Genomic DNA, 21334 nt, shown 5'->3' on the forward strand with positions numbered 1-21334 from the left:
CTTTCAGGTGTTTCAAACTTGCTTATAGATGTTATCTTGACAAGTGGAAAACTGCTGAGCAAAAAATCTATACTTCAGTATTTCTACTAATTCAATGTAGGAATAAGAATGGCAAAAGCATTGCCTATGCAATGTTTATTTAATAGCTAACTATGTTAAAAGTGCAAACTGCAATACATGGAGCTTTTTCTTTTTAGAGTAAAAATGATCAAAATACTTTCCTACTTATGGATGACTCAAAAATTAATAGAAAAAACTAAACCACACTACATCTACAGTAGGACATTTTAAATGCAATTAAAAGAATTCTAAGATTCCACAGAAACAGAGGGAATTTAATTAGAATCCTCCTGGTTTAATTCATATATGTTTCTTTGGCTTTGAAATTGAATGACACTATGCAAATGCATGCAATAGTTGTGAACAGAACACGCATGTATAGTACAAACAGTAGTTAAAGTTAACGTATAGATTCTTGTCATACCGGCTGAGAAAGAAGCAAGCATTAGCAAGTAAGAAAAAGTGAAGGTGACTAATTTTGTTTCTGAACTATGCACTAGTAATTTTGTTAGTTAAGATCTGTTTGGTTATATTTATTACACACATGAGAGATTAGAGATTGTTACATTTGTAAATACAAATAGGAAAAGCTGTAATTGAAATTGTCTAAGCAGACTTTCTGTGTTCCTTTGTGCTTATGCATTTTGTTGAAAGTTTGAAACAAGTGCTCCATAATTTCCTGCCCACCGGAACTTTCAGAATTAAGCTACTAATTTCAAAGTCCTTTTCTGAGCATCACTGTAGTTTTCGAAGTAATCTCACGTAGCCGATGTCGCACGGGTTTCTTTTTAGGGCTGATGGAAGGTTCAGGCTACTCCTCCGCATGTTTCCACCCGTCCCTCCCCAGCCAGGACAGCCGCCGCGCTGCTGGCAATCCGTGCCGGCAGCGCCCCGTCCCCACCCGCGCTCCGGGGGCTGACAGCGTGGGCTGCTTCGGCACGAAGAGCCCAGCGCGGGGTGGGACGGCGCTGCGAGGCCGGCTGCTGCCCGCCGGGGCTGGCTCTGCTCTAACGCGCGTTTCCAGCCGCGGGGCCGGGCCGGGCCGGGGAGGGCCTGCCCGGGGCGCTCCCGGCCCTTAAATAGTGGGCGGGGGGGGCGGGCAGAGCGCCGGCAGCCCCGGGCCCGGCCCGGCGGGAGGTGCCAGCGGGGCCGCCGCCGCCGCGGGAACCCGAGCCCGGTAAGCGCCGGTGGGGACGGGACGGGACGGGACGGGACGGGAGGGGACGGGAGGTGGGAAGGAGGGGGTCTCGGTGGGCGCCTCCCGCCGCCGCTAGCCCCCGGGCCGCTAGCCTTCGCCCTCCTCGGGAAACGGGCAGCCGCCGCCTCCGCGGTGCGCAGCGCTGCCCGGCCCGGCCCGGCCCGGCCCGCCGCGCTAGCGCTTGCGGAGCCTTTGGGTAGGAAATCGGAGCAAAGCTGGCTCTGAACCCCGAGGGCTGCGAAGCCGTCCGACCTCCTCCCGGAGCCGGTGGGTCTGCCCGGCACCTCCGACCTTTATTCGCGGCCCGGAGCCCGCTGCTGGCAGAGGGCAGCCAGGCTCTGAGACACAGACACAGCGAGTGCAAAGAGCTTATCCCCCACCCCAGATAATTCGGTTCATACTGTACAAACGCTTATACTGTAAATGCTAATAAATCTGAGTATTTGTACAGGGATTAAAGCTTTTGACAGAGAATGGGCTGGTTGTAACTCCCAAAGGCCTACTGCAAAGTTTAAGAAAATTTTATTAAAAGCAGATATCATCAGACACTAAGCAAGAAGAGATCCAATCCCAAAGGAGACGGATGATGACCATCAACGTTTCTCTGTGCAAGGCTAAACCTGGTACCTGTTAACGGTGGACAGTCCCTCAGCACAGGCCACTTGGAGATGAAGTGGTCCCACAGGTCTCTTCCATGTCCAGCTGCCATGCTCCTGTACCACAGCAGAATACAATACATCAGTTTCTCATGATGACAGGTAGTTATTTTAAAAGATACGTGTTTTCTCCCTGCATACAATGGATTCAACTTATTTCAATGGTTGATTTTGTGTCTAGTGCTACATTGTGCTCTAAGTTACTGGTTCTCTTGCTGATCTAATCAGATAAGCTGGACTAAAAGTGAGCCAAATTCTCCTTACCCTCATCAAATCAGAGGTAGCTTTATTGAGATGGGTAGAACTTTACCTTATATCTGCCACTGGGTAAAAATAAAAATAAAGCAGAATTTAAGCCAAGGCCAGTGGGTGGGTCATAAATACTTAATATCATTCTACAGTGAACAAATTTGGTACACTAAACTTATTAACTAAGAAATTGGAAACTCATTCTCTTATTCCAAATATCAATGCATAGCTGCTCTACTACATAGAGCATTACAGCACACCTCAGCTTACTGTCCTTAATGGTAAATGGTGACAGGTTGGTTATGGGTGAACGCATGACTGCTGCTGAGAGCATTAAAGCCTTGGGAATGGAAGGGACAAGTTAGAGTCCTGTTGAGCTTGCTTGAAATGGTAACCTTTAAGATACCTACATCAGGCAGTAAAACCACCAGCCATATAAACATTTGTATTGTTGATAATACACCTGTATGAATTGAACCATTAATTTCTATTATGTTCATGGGCCTTAAACTAAAGAGTTTTTCTGCACCTGGCCTTATCTTCAAATAAAACAGCAATCTGACTGAAGACATACTCGAGCATGCCCTACAAAACTAAGAGGAACAAACACACAGAGTTTCCAAGCTCAGGACTGCATTTGTTATGCATTTCCTCATACTGTGCATTCATATGAAAAAAAACCCCTAAGTTACCACTATAGCAAAACCAGACTTATTTCTATATTAACATAACCCAATTATACCAAATAGGTACTTGTTTCCTGTTCCTCGGAATAAGTCTTGTACTACTGTATTAATAGCCTGACTAAATCCTAAAACCTATTCAGCCCACCTACCAGTTGCAAGGAGAGCAAAGTGCCTGTTGCTGTGGTATAGCCATGAGCGGGATGGTAGCTCTATGGTGCTGGAGGCATAAGTGATTATATAACTCATGGGGAAGCACCCAGCCAATTCCTGCAGACAACTAAGGCAACACACCTGGAGGGGAGCTGCAGAAATAAGTTGGCTCCTATGACTGTACCAAATGTAGGAAAATGAGATAGGATTAGATAAAGGCCTTATAGGCACTATAGCCAGGTTAATTTTATAGCACAAGGTCTTTACAGAAGTGTTCTGCAGCTGAAGGGCATTTCAGGTCACTTATTGCAAAGCTCACTTCCCTTTCTCTGTAAAGCTCTAATCAATAAACTAACTGTATCAAATTATGTCAGCTAGTGTTGACTGATTTTGTGCTTGTGTTGTCTTTATTTACTTGTACCCTCTTATAGAGGTGGCTAACTGCAAGGTATCTACCAAGCACGTACAGATAAAAAGGAGAAAGGAATAAAGCCTAATCACAGTTATCTCCACCTAAAAACAGAGAAGAGGAAAATGTCAGTAGCAGTTGTGAGAGAATGCCAGGTCATGTCGTGGCTTCAATTTCAAGGGAGACCCTGGGACCTGGCAGTACACTGTACTCAGCTGATTCTCCCATGGCTGCAGAGTGGAAGACAGTTCTGCAGTTTGGGCTCATTTTCAGACAGAGGGTACTCTGGTAGGATCAGTTCTCAGCTGAGACCTAGTCATATCTTGATGCACTGGTACTAGTTTAGTGGTAGGCCGAGGCAGGCTGGGTATAAGGTACAGTGCAGAAGCGGTCCTTCCAGCCTTCTACTTCTATACTCAGCAAACATGAGAAAACAAGGACCTGAGCCCATTATCAATTGTCTATCCTTGGTCTAGTGAGAAGTCCTCACAACAGAATTCCTCATGTTCAAATTGGAGACATTTATTAAGTTTTATTAGTGTGAAAAAAAACAAAACCCAAATTATACAAGATTTGGTTTTATCTGAAATAATCAAGATTCAGGAAATAGTGTTTAATGGATGCTTAAGTTTGACTTTACAGAACAGGAAACACATGCAGCCTTAGAAGGAAAACAATGCAGAGCTATGCTTTGTTCCTTGTGCCAGGATCTACTCTCAATTCAACATAGATGAATAGTTGGAAGAACAAATCAAACCAAAATAATTGTACCTTTTGTAGTAGGTGCTCCTAGGTTTTCTTTCTCTTGTTATTAGAGCTCTAGCACTTCTGCCATGCTAATGTAAAATAAGGGCCCAAACAACTCTTGGCATTTTGGTTTTTGTTTGGTTGTTTTGGTTTTTTCCTTTCTTTCTTTCCTTCTTTCTTTCCTGTCTATAGTCTCTTACATTGCAATCACTGCCAACATATCTGAACACTTTCTAATCTCTCACTGCCAATGTCATACATCTTCAGGTGTTGTATCATGCTATAAGAAAAGACAAAAATGTGCACGTGAGCAGAATGTTTAATTTAAAAATATTATTGGAATGTAAATCAAATCAATTTGTCAGCTTTAATATTCCTGTCTACCCCCAAAACATACATAACTTTGATCCTCTTCTGATGCTTTATGTGCTTCTATGTTTGAACAGAACCAGCAGTTGCTGGAGGTATAATAGGAGGGATCCTTTTATTTGTTCTCATTGGGATAACTGCATACCTGCTCTGGAAGAAATTTTGCCGCCTCCTTTCTTATGAAAAACTCAGCAGTCCTGTCAAAATGACAAACACAGATGCCATTTTTCAGGATCAGTCAACTTCTGGAATTCAACTGAAAAGCATAAGGTACAAATTTTTGTTTTGTTTCTAAAGTATACACTATTGTTAATTTATTTCAACTTGTAAAATCTCAAATGAGGGGTTGATCTAAATATATGCGTGCACAGAAATGAGACCCCTAAATTATATGAAAACATCAGTCATGTTTTGTTTTGTTCCTTTAGGAAAACAATGCTTTCTTTAACTATAAATGCAATGATTATTTCTGATTTATGTAAAAGAGAATATATTCAAGAGTAATTAGTGCATGGATAGCTTTATTTAGCTTATGTTCCAGAGTCATTCCTGGTGGTCTTATAATGAAGCATCTGAGAACCAAACACAAGGGCTTCAGTTCAGAACGGAGATTCTCATAGAAAGTTAGTCACAGCAGGGCTTTGGGGTTTTAAAACAAGCAGCTGCAATTTTCTTTTTTTGTTTTGAAAGATCATTTCTAAAGGTAAGAAGTGAGGGATCTGTCTGAAGAATTAAGATCTGATGTCCCTTGCTGGACCTTTAGGCATTATACAAATAAAATCAGTTATAAAACAATGGGTATTTATATTTTCTACCTATGCACCTCCATAGAATTTTTACAAAATTGTGATATAAGAACAATAAACTTACTACTGTCAACAAGTTTGGTTTCCATATTTAAATCAGAAGAGTCAGTAGCTATTGTCTTGAGCAGATCCAGAAGCATTCCATTTATCATTCCACCAACACTGCATGGGCGAGACTGGATTAACCTGACGAAGGAAGGACGTGTTCAGGAAGGCAGCGACCCCTACCTGATTCCTCAGTCTGGGCCACGGTCATCATTCCATTCTTTGGGTATGGCACTGCAAGAATGGGATTGTTAATGGATTTTTAATAAAGAGATTAATGTGATTTCCCCTAATACAGCCGTAGTTATAAAAATGCCTGCTATGGTCTTGAGACTAATCTGAGTGTGCTTGTGTTTTATTTCATGAAGCTGGAGCTTATGTTGTAGGCACCATTAACCAAGAGCTGTACAAGTTTCCTGAAGACATAAGTGAGACGGATTTTCCTGAAGGCAACATTGGCCGCCTCTGGTTCTCCATAGAATATGAGCAAGAGTCAGAAAGGCTCCTTGTCTCCCTGATCAAAGTCAGAAAGCTGCAGCCTCCTGATGATTCCTGTTGTCCGTTTGTGAAAATCTACCTGCTGCCTGATGAAAGAAGCTACTTGCAGTCCAAAACAAAACACAAAACCCTTAACCCGCAGTTTGATGAAAACTTTGTTTTTCAGGTACTTTTCCTTCTGATTAAGCAGATTTCTGTTTGCAAATATTGACTTGTCATGTTTTGTGAAAATTAATTTTCTACAAACTTCTACCAAGAAACAAGTAGTTTCCACTGGAGATAGGATTTATTACTGGGGCTTCTAAAGATCCTAGGCTACTGAAGTCTGTGCCTCCAGGACTGCTCTTATGGTCTGCATCAAAGTTGAGGATTCTAGAACTTGACCCAGGAACGATGAAACCACTCCAGTTTGAACTACGGCTGAGCAGTTCAGCCCAGCAGCTCTAGAAGTCCAGAAGCAACCGATACTGAACTAATGCTTTCATAGCTTTTAGTCTCTCTGCTGTGGAAGCTGGCTAGAAACTAGATCTCATGAGATGTCTGGTATACTATTTGTCTAGTGCTGTAGAGCTAGCAGCTTGGCTCCCTATGCCAAAAGACTTTCAGCAGGTGTCACAATACAAAAGCTTTGAAACAAAAAAAGTTTGTGTTTCAGACAACTGAAAAATTAACGTTTACAGATTTCTAAACATTTGTATCTGGAAGTAAATACATCATATAACACTAGATCTGTATGAGTTAAGAAACCACAAGCTAACTTCACATGTTTCAAATGAACTCATTCTATTTTAGCTTGGATCTTTAGACTTCTGCATAGCTGAAACCCTAGGCAAATTAAGAAAGTGGACTTCATATAATCAAAGGAAATCTCCACCTACCTTTAACAGACTTTGAAAAAGTCTTCCTTTGAAGTCATGCTAGAGTAGGAAAGTGTAAGATGTTTTATAATTATTAATATATTCTTCCTTTTCCTGTACAGGTTTCCAGTAAAATGTTGCTCCAAAGGACTCTGAAGTTTTTGGTTTATCACATTGATAAACAGAAGAAGCATCATCTCCTAGGCCAAGTTGTCTTCCCACTGAAAAATGAAACATTAACTGATGACAACAAACTAGTCATATGGAGAGATCTGGAGAAAGAAAACTTGGAGGTATGTGATATCAGGCTGCTTTGCATTGTGCAACATCTGCCATTTTACAAGTATTGGAGGGGTACAGATGAAGTAGAAGTATGTAGTTTCAAATAGAACAAAGGTAAAAGTATTTGATAAACATTTGGAATCAAAATTCACCTCTTACCAACCTGCAGATCCATAGCTGTTGGATAGGGATTATTCAGCTGCTCAGGAAGTCATAAGTTAGGAGGAAGTCATATAAGAAGGCATATTTTGTTATTCGCTTCTGTTTTGAATTAGTAAAAGCAGAAAAAAGGCAGAAGAGTCAAGGAATAGGCATCACCTGGAAGAGATTGTAATTCAAAGGTTCAGGAAGGCTGATTAATTGGTTCTATCAAATGTCACAACAGCAAGAAGCAAGCCATTACAATTCACTCACATGCCTTAGTGTGGCAGAAACCCCTAGTATAAAGATCTTTCCCCCCTATTTATCTGTGTGAAAATATGACAAGTGTTCTTCTGCTTCCAAAGCCTCCTTCAGAGTATGGTGATATCCAGTTCTCCCTCAGCTACAATGACTACCTGGGCCGTCTCACTGTAGTGGTTCTGAGGGCAAGGGGATTAAAGCTCCAGGAGGAATGCCATGCTGTCAGTAAGTGTGATTTCCTCTCTGCTATCAGCTCCAGAATTCCTGTTTTAATTTGCTCCTTCCTCATCTGTCCACCCAGGCTTGCGCAGAGCGACTCTGAAAAGAGCACATAAACATCCGGGTGATTTAATTTGAGTGGAAACAAGCCATACTTTGTTACTGGGGTAATTAGATTCTGACAGCTCAATTCTGCTATGTTTTGGTTTTGTTTCCTAACAAATTGTTTGTCTCATGTCATCAGTAGCAATTTTTTTCCCCAACTTTAATACAGTGAACATCATCCCTTTGCCACACTCCAATCTAGAGAAGGTAGTATTTCAGGGGATATTGAGGCAAAAGCCCAGAGGTAAAAGCTGCAGGACAACTGCTTACACTGAACAGCTGTCCTGGGGAGACCTGAACTGGGAAAAAACAGCCTGGCTGTTGTTCAAAGGAATGTGGCATGGAGTCACAATTTTTCTCCCGTACTGCAGTGGGAGTGCAATTTTCCTGGTACATCATGCTTGGGTCCTTAGCTTCAGATGCTGAGTATACAGATTACCTCAAAATGCTATTTAAATTCTAAACAATCAAAGCAAAAACATAGATGGAAGAACAAAACTTGTGTTTTAATCTGTAGTGATTTTTTTTAGGGCTTTGAAACTAAAAAATATAAACACCAAATAAACCCCAAAATTAAAAAGAAAAGAGGTTTAGTTCTCTACATAAACACACCAACTAAGAAGTTTTTTTGAGGTTTGAGTGGACTGTTACCACAATGTTTAACTTTAGAATTTATGCCCTCTAAATGAGTAAATTTACATTCATAATGTTAGAGATAAACTTGCTCTGTTTAGTTAAAACTCATAAATGAAGAAATGCACAGTAAAATGATGAGAATATAGAGCTTTCCAACAAGTGGAATCATACCCTATACACTTGTTGAAAGAGATATATATATTACAAAATGTGTTAGTTTTAGAAAACAAGTAACTAAGATAAGGATGGCCAGAAAAAATATGACTGGTTTGTGGCAGATGAACAAAGTAGCAGCATGAACTAAGAGCAAATGTTCTAATTTTGCATCATCTCAATAGCTTTTCAAGAGAGGGAGAATACACTTTTTAATACATCATGTCTCTTCCTACAGGTTGTGAAGTTCTGTAGCATAGAGCTCCAGAACTTCTACCAATTTAACAGTCACAGAATACCAGGTTGGAAGGGACCTCAAGAATCATCTGGTTCAACCTTTCTTGGCAAAAGCACAGTCTAGACAAGATGGCCCAGCACCCTGTCCAGCTGAATCTTAAAAGTGTCCAGTGCTGGGGAATCCACCACTTCCCTGGGGAGATTATTCCACTGGCTGATTGTTCTCATTGTGAAAAATTTTCCTCTCATGTCCAAGCAGAATCTCTCCATGAGTAACCCGTACCCATTACCCCTCAACTTTTTCATGTGACTCCTTGTAAAAAAGGGAGTCTCCATTTTCTTTGTAGCCACCCTTTGAATACTGGAACATGGTGATAAGGTCTCCCCTAAACCTTCTCTTCTTAAGGCTGAACAAACACAATTCTCTCAGCCTGTCCACGTCCTTTTGTATAGTGGAAACCCAAACAGAACACAGTATTCCAGGTGTGGCCTGACAAGTGCTGAGTAGTGGGACAATGATGACTTCATCTCTGCTGGTGATGCCCTCGTTAATGCAGCCCAGCATCCTGTTGGCTTTCTTTGCTGCTGCAGCCCACTGTTGGCTCCTGTTGATCTTGTTGTCCCCCAGGTCCCTTTCCACAGAGCTGTTCCCCAGCCAGGTAGATCCCAGCCTGTGTTGCACTCCTGGATTATGTTTCCCCAGGTGCAAGACCTTGCACTTGTCCTTGTTGAACACAGATTCTGTGGTAAACCCTGAAGAAACTGGAATAAAAAATCTTCTATATTAACAGGGATTAGTGCAACGCTAATCTTTGATGGATGGTATGCAGTATAGGACAGTAAAGGGACATTTATTTTTAGATTCAAATTACTGAATTTAATATATTAAGAAGTAACAAGAAAGTAATGGAAATCAGACTTTACGCAAGTAGTTTACATGGTAACTCTTTCCCTATATAACACTCAGGTAGCATTTCTGCCATAAAATGAAGTCTGTTTTGGTAATCCTGCACCCTCTGAAACAGTAATGAGAGCCTACTGGATGTGTGGAAGTAACAAGGACACATTAGGAGTCCATCAATGATAAGTCCTGACATTTCTAATCATTTTTTCTATACCCTAATTAACTGAATAGCAGAGAGTAATAAACACAGTAGCAGCATGGAACCTATTCCTACTTCACTGGAAAAGAACAAATCTGTAGCCATCAATTAAGATGAAATTTCTACATGCTTGTCACTAAATTTTGTAGAAGGGTAGGGAAGAATGGAAAATTTCAGGCTGCTTTGGATGTCATTGTCAAAGATCTACTGAATAAGACCACAATGCAATACAGGTCCCCTTCAGGAAGCAAAGCAAAACTCTTTTGGTTGTTCTTGTTCCCACATTCACACACAATTTTTGTATTATTTTCTAGAACAGCAGAGATAATTGAGCTTTTCCTCAAATCTTCTACAGAATCTCTTACCACAGGGCTAGAAGTCATTAATAAAACCTTTAGTTTAAGGATGATTGACTAGGAGAATCTGTTCCCCTAAAATATATCCAATCCAAGCACAGGCTGCAGCTCTCTGACATGGATCCTCCCTCACAGCCTCCCTTGTGTTGGATCACACAATCATGTGATCAAATATATGAAATTAACTACTGATGCAACAAATTAAGCCTTGGAAAAAGTCTCCATCAGATGAAGGGAAGGTACAGAACATAAGATCAAGGATGCAGGGTAAGAATATGACTGCTCCTTTTAGCAGCTCTTAGATTGGAAAGTGCACTGAAAAATGGTACCATAAGTACTTTATGTACTCCCTGCTTAATGTTACACATTGCTATGCTGTCATTGCTGCCATATATGTTTCATGAATCATTCATGATCTAATATTGTACTTACTATTGACTCCTGAAAGTGAGAAATTCCTTAAGCCTTCTTCCAACTGCCTTTGATGTATTTTCTTCTTGAATTTCTTTTTCTCCAAGGTGTGTATGTCAAAGTCTCACTAATGAACCATAATAAATTCATCAAAAGTAAAAAGACAGCAGCTGTTCTGGGATCTCCCAACCCAGTGTATAATGAAACCTTCAGTTTCAAGGCAGATCAGACAGAGCTGGATACAGCAAGCCTGAGTCTATCTGTGCTCCAAAGTATCAAGGGAGAAAGTAAGCTGTATAAATTATTACATTTTAGTTGTCATAAATCTCTTATATACTGCAGAGGTATTTAAATCTGGGAGGAACTAATTCCTTTCAGCAGTAATTATAAAAAAATAGATAAGGTTTGGGGTATTTCCCAGGCTGTTTCTTTATGAAAGCAGAACAATTTATTTGCAGTAAGTATATGTCTCTCTTTCAGAGGCTAAAGATAAATGTAATGGAAGATGAATCAAATAACTGTAGGCTAGCCATTGTCAGTACAAGGTGCTGTATTTGTTTCATTCTGGTATCCCAAGAAAACAAATTTAAGCAATTACGTTCCGTGACCACTTGTGTATATAATCCCCAGCCGCCAAATTTTAAAGCTATTCACTGTTTCTAACCAAATTTGAAAGAGAAATAGGAATTTTAATTATCACAGCAGTTCAAGCAGTAAGAAAGAATAAAGAGATTATAAATATCCCCAATTGCCTGGCAGAAAACCAGATGCTTGAAGTCATCTCTTACTAATTGTCAGAGAATCCATTAAGGTGTTCTGCTTACAGAAGCTAATCAGAATTCAGTTATTTCAACTGCTCACAAGAAAACCAATTTCCCTGCAGTGCAAATATGATCTCAATAATGAAACATTAATACCCTTATCTGGATTCATACACTCCTAAAAAAATTCATTTAGGTACGACTTGGGCAGGTGCTTTGGCTTTGAGAATTGACAGAAGCTAGGATCAGTACTCCATCATTTTCACTTGTGGACAGACAAATGCTTTACAAACATTCTGAAGTTCATGTAAGGCAGGTTCAAATTATTTTCCCCATCCACAGCTGAAAAGTTCAGGCAATTGAGGCAGAGGGGCTGGGCAGATACAGATCTGTGTGCCTGAAACTGATTCTACTTTAGAGTGCAGGCTATAGGGTAGGCCTGAATCAACTAAATACCCACTTACTGCAGTACCTTCTAATGCAGAATCTTAGCATATAGAAAATATAGAACTTGAAATCTAGAGTGAATTCCTTAATGAAAATTTTGATTTAAAAATAACTTTCAGAACATGCATTCATTAGAGAAATACAAGTTAATATTCTAATTTAGGTAAGGATTTCAGAGAAGCACTCACAGGTGCTAATCACTAACTGCTTTCTTTTTTTCCCCAGAAACACATCTGCTTGGACGTGTAGTAGTTGGGCCTTTCATGTACACCCGTGGCAAAGAACTAGAACACTGGAATGAAATGATCAGCAAGCCCAAGGAACTGGTTAAACGATGGCATGCTCTCTGCCACAGCATGTGAACAGCACAGATAAAAAAACCCACCTTAATATGTAAAAGCTCTCACAATCTTTCATAATCTAATGATAAAGGGTACAGTCTTTGACCATTTTATACTCCTAAGTAGACAAGAATAAAATAAGCAAAATCTTTCCTTACCCAAATGTAAAGAGAAGACTTGGTCCACGGATGGAACTCTCCTCTCTTCAAAATATACTTCTAATTTAATTAACATGCAAAGTAAACAAAACAGGAAGACAAACATCATCTCCCAGTATTAGTTATTTTGACCTGTACATTTCAATTCTTGGTTGTGTGTTCTGGGCATGAATGATCATCCATCATGAGGACAGAACCTAACAATGACCTAAGAATTGTCAATGATACCAGGCCTGACTATCCACTGCACTGCATCACCATGGACAGAGGAGCTTCACCAAAAGGGATGGAAGCCCAGTAAGCATGCCAAAACAAAGCCCAAAAGATGTTGACTGACTACTAAACTTACAATTTATTTAAAATAGCATCATTATATTTAAAACCTCTTTTGAATATGAATGGTGGAAAGCACTGAGTGTTTATTGATCAAAAAACCTAGAAGCACCCGGTCTCAGCACAGTTTATTTCTTGCAGTAATTCAGTTAGATTTTTTCAGCTGGCCTCAATGTACAACACTGTGTTGACACTCAGGAAGAAGCATAAAAGTAGTCCTCAGGTCACAAATCAGTGGAGGCTTGAAGAAGTACTGGTGTACTCTGAGAAAGTAATAGAAGGGACCTGTCCTACCCTTACATAGTTCTCCCTAAACACGTCTGTGCTGGAGACGGAGCATTGATTACAAGAACCTTGGGTTTGACCTAGTATGACCATTCTTAAATTGAAAATCCAATTAGGTTAAGCCCCCAGAACATACGTCTGTTTTAGTGGTAGAGTTTTCTTTGTTGAGTAAATTACTGTTCTGTAAAATAATTCAGAGCAATTATTTTTCATCAAATTAGAATAAATAGGACATTCTTCTCCTCTTGAATGTTCACCGGGGACCTGAACTCTGCACCTTTCACGCCGTACAGTCATAAACCAGACTCACAGACTGTTGCAGCAAAACATTCTGTACAATGATGTTCCAAGAGGGCCATAATCTGTGCAGCTGAAAAAGCCAGCTTCCTTTCAAACAGGATACAATATTAATTAATTCAATATATTTAAAAAAATGAGATGAGAACACTTTCCATTTTGATATTATTATCTGAAGGAAATACTATGAATGAGAATATATCTGAAAAAAAAAAGTAAGATAACAGACTCCACCTGATCCCCCATTTGAAACGTTACATGTCACCCTCAGTCCATCTTCCTCAGTGTACCACGGGATGTAAGATGATCTTAGATTCATTACATTTATTGAATTTTATGTTCAACCCTCATATCTCTATTAAGTAAGTAATACCAACACCCCCAAACCCAGAGAGCTGTTTTCAAATTTTACTCCTACAAAACCACTGAAAACAAATCTAACAGGCGACACAGTCAATATGGGAAGAAAAACTATATATAAACTCTATGATAACTGTATTACTATACTAAAGCAATTTTACTAAATACATTATGCCGCTCTATGATTTAAATCATAACAATAAATATTAAAGATCTTAAACTATTAGGAATGTTTCAGACAGGTTTACTAGATTCTGCAGGAAGATGCATGTAATGTACACTGTCTATGAACATAAATACCGCTACAGTAGAAAGTAAGTCAGCTGACTTGATGTACAGTATGGTCCAATAAAACAATGTATTGTACTAATGTGGTCTCCCATTTGCGCTTCTTATGCGTCCAGTTTGTATGTTCAGTAATTCCAGGTAAAATTATGAAGAAACATGTTTAATTGCACTTACCACCCTTACTTACTTGCCCAAGGTCATCCAAGTGAAATAAATGGGAAAGGTCCCTTTTGACTCTTCCTAGATGAGTTACTCCAGTAAAGTAAAAAACATTATTAAGTAAGGAGTTACAATACAGTGTTAACAAATGTCACATAATCAAGCAACTTTTTTATCTACTGCCTTTTACAAATCATCCATCCTGTCTTGTGCTTGAGACTTCTAGTGAGATGGAGGAATAGTGATTACAAGACCTCTCAAGTGCATAACGGTGCTTCTCCTCTAAAAGTAAAAAATTTACCAAGATGCACAGCACAGAAAAACCCCATCCAAGAAATACACAAAAAATAGATACAAGATCATACAAAACGTGATACCTTCCTCAATACGTCTCATTACTATTGACAAATACATTAATTTTTAAAACTCTGCAATAAATCTAGCAGATAACAATGGAAGTACAACCCCATCAAGTGACAGTGAGCAGCAACTTACCACCATTTTAGAACAGACAATAATGGTTACATTCTTGTTCTAGAAAACAGGATCTTGGAGAAGCTGCCCTACCACTATTCAGTGTATGTGTTTATATTCCTTTGTGGATCACTCTCCACCTTCTCTCCCAGTTAAAATTACACCTATACTAGTCTTCTAGGAAGCCTAATGATCACTGCCATCTGCACTACTCTATCCTTCCCCTCTAAGTGAGGAAATGGCAGACCAGATGGATTTATTTGATAATTGCTTGCTCCTAATATAACAAAACATTCTAAAAGCAGCAGCTTGATGAAACTGAAAAGGAGCAAGATTCATTACAAGTGATAAGGAATCACAAAACTCATTCAGAAGAAATCTCTATGCCAGATGGAGGCACAGAAAGTAAAATGGCTTCCTGTTTGAAAGGCAGGGAGAAAAGTCTGAAATAGTAAACATAAGGTAGCAGGACCTAGAAATTTTACATAGAATTTCCTAACGTGAATATAGGAACCAAAAAACCCCTATAGAATTATGGTAAATTTATTAAAGTTAACAATGAATTATGGTGTCATAGTTGTAGCTTGGATTTCAAGAAGGAATGTGAAACAACAGTCAGAGTGGTGATCTGAAAAATCATGAGAAGAGAATGAGGAGTCAGGTCCCCAAGTCAGCTGGAAAAACCTAACCACAGTATATACAATTTGGTGGTTAACCACACACAGGTCACCAATCCAAACGGCATGACTTCTGCCTGAAGTTATCAAATCATTCTAATGAGACCACACAGCGATAGGATGTAAAACAATCTTTAGGATTTTGCTAATGTAACCAGTGTCTGGTTTTTAAGAGTCTTAAAGTCAGAATGCTTGTGAAATGTTCTCACTTATACAGGACCAGCAGTGGTGCCAATACCTCATTTAAATCCAAACACTAAAACTGCTCTTCCCTTCAATATAGTCTTCCTTGGAATTAAGAATTTCACATGCTAGAACCAGACATTAGCGAGTAAAGCACAGTTAGAATAAGGTATAAAAGGCACAGATGCTTAAGACTTTCCCCAAGGTGATGGGTTAAGACAATGTCAGTCTGTTTTTGCCAGGTCACATGAACCTGAAGTGTTTTTACAGTAAGATGAAATTCAGCCATTGCTAGTCTCCTGTGATCATCTCTAGCACAACTTCTTAACAGTAGCAAAAGTAAGTTTTCATTCTTTATCACCAGATGGGGATACTACAATTAGTCTCTTCTGTGACTGGTTTTCCCTTGCCCTAGGCTCGACTCTGGAAATTATCATTCCTCTAGCAGAGACTCTACAGTGTTTCCTTTGTATAAGGGGCTACCTACTTTCTTCTGGAGATTTTGTCCTGGCATTTGCATCTGATTTGCACACCAGTGCTGCTAGTGATGAGCACAGTTTTTGCTGTCACTGTGCTGTCTGGTTTATACTAGTCTCTGGTATCTTGGCACAGCAGGAAATTTATTTTGCTGGTGTAAGATCAGCATTTCTATGCTTGTTGACAGAACTGTCAGACTCTTTCAGAGATCGACAAAAATACAGGGAATTATTTTATTAGAAAAGGGCTACGGCTTAAATCAGAAGACTGAGTTTGCTATGAGAAGCAGAGCTATACAAACTTGTTTGATCAATAGAATCTGACCAGATTGATCAGTACACAAGTAGTTAAATACAGAAATAAGGTAAGTGACTGTGAAACTTCAGCTGAGAATTCATTTCTTCAAAGTCATCCAATAATCCTTAGGAGTGTCTGTTGCTTCCAGATTGGTCAGAAACAATACTACCTTTCCCTTTATTGGTACACATGAAAACACATGGCTTACACATAGCTCTAATCAACATAATTAAAAAACAACAGTTCCAAACTGCTTTCACCTGAGATACAGAGTCCAAACTAGCACCAACAAACATGGTTATTCAATTGTAAGAAACTGCATATGGAAGCTGTTCAGTCACATTACTTGCATTATAATACATTTCACAACTTATCGAATTCAGTTCTGAGAACAGTTCTGTGTTTGAAGCCCGAGGATAGCTGAAGCAGTGTACGTGGAAACTGATTTTGAGAACAGTGCAGGTGAAGATTTGCAAGGATCTAGCCAGACAGTGAATACAATTCGCACCCTAGAGCTCCTACCAGCCTCTCTAAGAGGCACAATTTAGATCAGAGAAAAATACCAATCTATATATTTAATCGCTTCTGCAGAGTAATAGTTATGAGGTTGTTACTTTATGAAGTCAGGTGCAGTCATCACTTCATCTGTTACTGACAAAAATCACTATCAGAATACACTACAGCTTTAAAAAGAATTTAATTCATTTCCAAATTTGATCAATTTGGGAGAAAGTTTTGCAGTGTTAAACTGATTAAATTGGCTTAAGGTGATAAAGTTTATTTGCCAGCTTATGCTGGACAAATACTACAATAATAAATACTACAACAATTAAATAATCTAAAGGGTCCATGAAAGAATGTAGCAGTTTAAACTGCTTAAAACCTCTTAATTAAATTTGTGCAATAACTTCAAGATTAGATTCAGTGAGACAGTTCTGTTTTACAAGAGAAAACAATGGCAGCAAAATTGCTGATGGTAAACAGCAGAAATTCCACTGTCAGAAGGAAAGCAACCACAACAGCAAAGCAAACAAAGACTTATCATATACACTTTCTATAACATGGTTAAGACAAATAAAAATCTTATAATTAAATTATTACTGAACTGTGGCTGCCTTCCTCTAACCTGCCATATCTGAGAAAAATTGTCTCTCAATATTTGTGAACTTTTCTGGGGAGAAAAGGAAAACAGATACCCAGTAGGAGTTTAAGATAAAAATGTATGTATAAAAATATACTTTACGATAATTTATCAGTATTACAGCAGCATATATACTATTAGCAGATATTCCATACCAGTCCTTTTTTTTTTTTTTTTTTTGTATAAGTTAAAACCAAAATCGTTTACTGTAAAGAGATTCGCTTCCTTGAGCTAATTAATTTTTCATCTGTTTGCCATCTGTGTGTTCCTATGGTCTCTGTTACTCAGTTATTGCAGAGGTCAGTGCTTCAAAGATCAGGATGAAAATTTAGCAGATGGAAATCCTTTTGCAAAGGACAGCTGTTTTCATCTAGCACAAAATGGCTCTGAATTTCCAATAAATAGGATGCTTCTGTATCTGCTAGCAGCAAATGACACAGATCTGCTACCACTGTGCTGTAGGTTACATCTGAAGAAGGCACTGCAAAAGACAGAACAATCCAATTCACTATTTCACCATAGCACCTAACATTCAAGTTCCACCTCCGTGAAAGCTACACTGCATCACTGGAAGTGTGGCTCAATATCTGAACAGAAAATTAGCTTTTGTTTTCAGTAATTTTTTGAAAACAATGTGCTAAGACTATTTCTCATTAAATTAACACCTGCAAATCATGTAAAACACTTCAAGAAGTCAAACAGAATGTAACAAGAGAACCTGTCTGAAACACTGCGTAGTTATTTACATCATGAAAGCATGTCAGCTATTTCTAAAAACTGCTAAGAGATTCTGTTTTGCATATAAGGAATCCATTTAGTTACTGAATACCTACATAACATAAATGTTCATACCATCTCACCTCTTGTTGCTACCTCAACTCTGAACTTTTGAGTTTGTCAGACAGCAACTGAAGTGTTCTCTTTGAGTTTTTATTGTCTCATACAATGAGTAATCACTGTATTTCCAGAACAATCTCATGACAATTCTAAATTGTCAATAATTAAAAATTTTACTTCCATTGTGAACTTTGCTGCCTGTTTCTATCACAAGTAATTAATGAAACAGTACCTACTAATCTGTTCAGCCAGTCTGCAGGAATATTGAGGAAGATTTTTTCTACCAACTCAGACACGACATGAACATAAATTTCATATCCTCCATCTTCTACTGTCATCAAAGCAGGTCTAGATCAGAAAACAAGAGATTCTTGACAGTTAGCTGCTATGTTTTTTTGGTTGAAATAAAATTTCTGACTGAAAGTAATACAATGTAATATTATCCTCCAATATAACACTAAGAATTAGAAAAACTACAAAATCTCTATGCATTCATCTCTGTCAAATCTGCAGAGTTGGAATGACTGAAATATGTATATTGAATTTACTACTCAATGTTGAAATAACTTCTAAAGCTATCAAGTAAATCTTACTTTCAGACAACTGAAGAAAATAATGCTTTAGTAGTGGTCTCTTCCTGGAAGACAATGAAAACTGCATTGTTATGATGCAAAATATACCTAACAGCAGTAATTTGAATGCCTGTGAGGCATAAAAGTGAATGACTGCGAATATGCCATTTTCCCAGTAGGCAAATCATTTGACTTGCCATCTGTTAATCTAAAAGCTACTGCTAAATTTCATAATCTTAATTGATCAAAAGAGATAAGAGAACTCCATTTTTGATTATCTGTGGGATTATTTCAAATCTGTTGTTTTAGACAGAAATCAAGGCCCAGACTATCTGTTGTCATTAAAGACTGCTGGCTCCCTTCACGAGAGAAAGCTTAACAAGTACACTTACATGCTCAGCTTCCCAAATAATTATGGGCAATTGGAATTTTATCTCTGAAGAAATGTATTTTGGTTTACACAATTTATGCTGAAGTACATGAAAATTATTATGACTTCCAGAAACACCAAATCAACATTTTGGAAACAGTATAATTAACATGAATACATTTGCAGAGAAACATACTAATAGATGTCACAAAATTTAAAGCTTTCAAAACCACAGGCAAATGTGGTCTACAGATGTAACTAGCAAACCAAGCTATGCATTAGGAAAGATTAATTTTGATTCAGTCCTGGTTATTATATGCTGACTACCTGTTTCTCTGATCTCAAGGTCATCTAAGTCTTTCAGATAAGCTGATTTACTTCAAGACAGAACCGTCATGGTGAGAAAAATTCAACACAGACTTCAAAACAGAACCCAATACTGTTAAGTTTATTTCACTAGCATCACCAGAAAATGCAATTTTGTGATTAAGTTTATCCCTTGAATACCACTGGTTTTAATATGGTGAATTTAAATCATTGTAGAACAAAAACATATTTAAGGATATAACTAAATTTCACAAAAGTTAAACATAGTTCTACTAAAATATTCCTTAGAGGCTACTGAGTAAATAGTCTTTAGTACCTGTATACACAGCTGGTGAAGCATGCCAGTGAAATGGGATTTTCCACTAGTACAGAAAGGTTAGATTCAATCCCTGGTGAGCATAAGTACCTAGGAATCTCCTAGCTCATTACTGGTACTGTTAAAGTGTTCATCTTTTCAAATGACAAACACTCATAGGTATAGACTGAAAAATTAATTATCTGAACCAATCATACCAAATATTATCATAATAAATTTCAGGGAAAAGATGCTCGGAAACTGAAAGTTTGGGCAAAAACAGATAAAAGAAACAAGGACCTGTCTGTGATACATGAAATCTAGGAGGTAAACTCTGAAATACAAAATATTTTTCCTAGTCTTAGTTTTCATGATTTTTTCTAGCTTGATATTTATATTGTCCTAGCTCAAAAAGAATGTGGAAATATTTACACACATTATATGATAGCACTTAAGTAAAATGTAAGTTTCTAGGACCTTCTGCCTCATTACTACTGCTACTGTTAAAGTGTTCAGTGTTCTGGGTATCTAACTTAGAAAAAAAAGAAAGCTCTATACACATGCATCTATCTAAAGCTTGTGTCTTCAGCATCTGAAGGAAAAGATGATCTTCGTAACAATCGCAGCGTACTATCAAAATGGACTGCTACATTTCAAAGGAAAAAGATAATAGGGAACGGCTTCACTGACCTACAGTATCGACACCCAAGATTTTAAGGCTATGTGACTCAAATACCACGATCCTATCATAATATTTATTTTCCTATCACAGTGTCTATTTCATACCTTAAATCTTCATATTCTTAAAATAATAATAATAAAAATCTGTTAGTTACCACATTCCTTGAATCACAAAGAAGCAAATCAAATTACAGACTAATCCTATGTTGTCAGAAGTCTGCAGGATTTAGTATTATTACATTTACTCATACTAAGTAGAAAACAATATGCATTTTACTCCCAAGGAGATGCTGGTAGCTATTGCATTGCTAGAAAGAGAGCATACTGAATTTACTACCTCCTTATATTGAGGGATTAAAACCAATCTGTGATAAGGGAACGTGAATTAGCAAACTACCAAAAAAAAAAATATTAATTCTCTACTAGTTGTGCATACAGTTTTATAAACAAGACTAACACTAACCATTGACATATCAAGCTGTTGAGTAGCACAAAAATGCTAGGACAGCATATTTTGTTAATAAATTAATATCAGTTTAACAAGATGTTTCTTTAGCAAGAGACTGATTTTTCTCCTGTTAAAATGTAAATGTACTAAGTTACCGTACAATACAGAATTTGGAAACACTACCAAAGAGATGGATTCAGAGCAAAATTTCAGTGCAAAAATGACAGACTTTTCTTTAAAAAAGTTGTGCATTTAAGTTCCACATCAAGATGTGCTCATATCCTGAGAATACAAAGGTTGGAAATCTTTATCATTTTTCTATCACTTTTTGTGCAAGAGTAAATTGAGGTCCTTCAGGACCACGTGAGAGGTCATAATTTTGAGAGGGGGAATCCTTTCAGTTAAGAAAGGACTTTGCACCTAATCCTCCCACATAGGAAAATAAATAGCATATAAACTTAAAGATGCAAGACTATTTTGCATAGAAGAAAA

The 21334-nt window shown here is 38.2% G+C and overlaps 3 protein-coding genes across 17 annotated transcripts in view; 1 reads left to right on the plus strand and 2 right to left on the minus strand.

Moving 5' to 3' along the window:
- The window catches only part of GPRIN2 (G protein regulated inducer of neurite outgrowth 2), a 34336-nt gene extending 32384 nt beyond the window's left edge, over nt 1–1952 (minus strand). Inside the window, exon 1 of the mRNA XM_032994088.2 lies at nt 1886–1952. The gene's annotated coding sequence lies outside the window, so the exon portion shown is untranslated. The remainder of the gene's footprint in view (nt 1–1885) is intronic.
- Nucleotides 1937–13986, plus strand: LOC104356519 (synaptotagmin-15). Of its 2 annotated transcripts, XM_032994089.2 has the most exons (8): nt 1937–2016; nt 4602–4794; nt 5459–5601; nt 5744–6039; nt 6853–7023; nt 7519–7639; nt 10742–10921; nt 12068–13986. In XM_032994089.2, exons 1-8 carry the CDS (start codon nt 1953–1955, stop codon nt 12202–12204), a joined length of 1305 nt encoding a protein of 434 aa, XP_032849980.1. In that variant the 5' UTR covers nt 1937–1952; the 3' UTR covers nt 12205–13986. The 2 variants fall into 2 exon arrangements, with proteins under 2 accessions (XP_032849980.1, XP_032849981.1); XM_032994090.2 differs by lacking the exon at nt 10742–10921.
- Nucleotides 13987–16093: 2107 nt separating this feature from the next.
- SHLD2 (shieldin complex subunit 2) overlaps nt 16094–21334 on the minus strand; it is a 41255-nt gene continuing 36014 nt past the window's right edge. For 13 of the 14 annotated variants that reach the window (XM_042791531.1, XM_032994151.2, XM_032994150.2 and 10 more), the window contains 2 exons: nt 18382–18497; nt 16094–17793 (listed from right to left, as the gene is read on the minus strand). In XM_042791531.1, the coding sequence (XP_042647465.1) occupies nt 17621–17793; nt 18382–18497 (289 nt within the window). In that variant the 3' untranslated portion in view covers nt 16094–17620. The remainder of the gene's footprint in view (nt 17794–18381; nt 18498–21334) is intronic. The other variant, XM_032994156.2, reaches the window with a different exon arrangement.

This window comes from Tyto alba, unplaced genomic scaffold (assembly GCF_018691265.1).
Source record: "Tyto alba isolate M040663 unplaced genomic scaffold, T.alba_DEE_v4.0 Super-Scaffold_1, whole genome shotgun sequence".
NCBI lineage: Eukaryota > Metazoa > Chordata > Aves > Strigiformes > Tytonidae > Tyto > Tyto alba.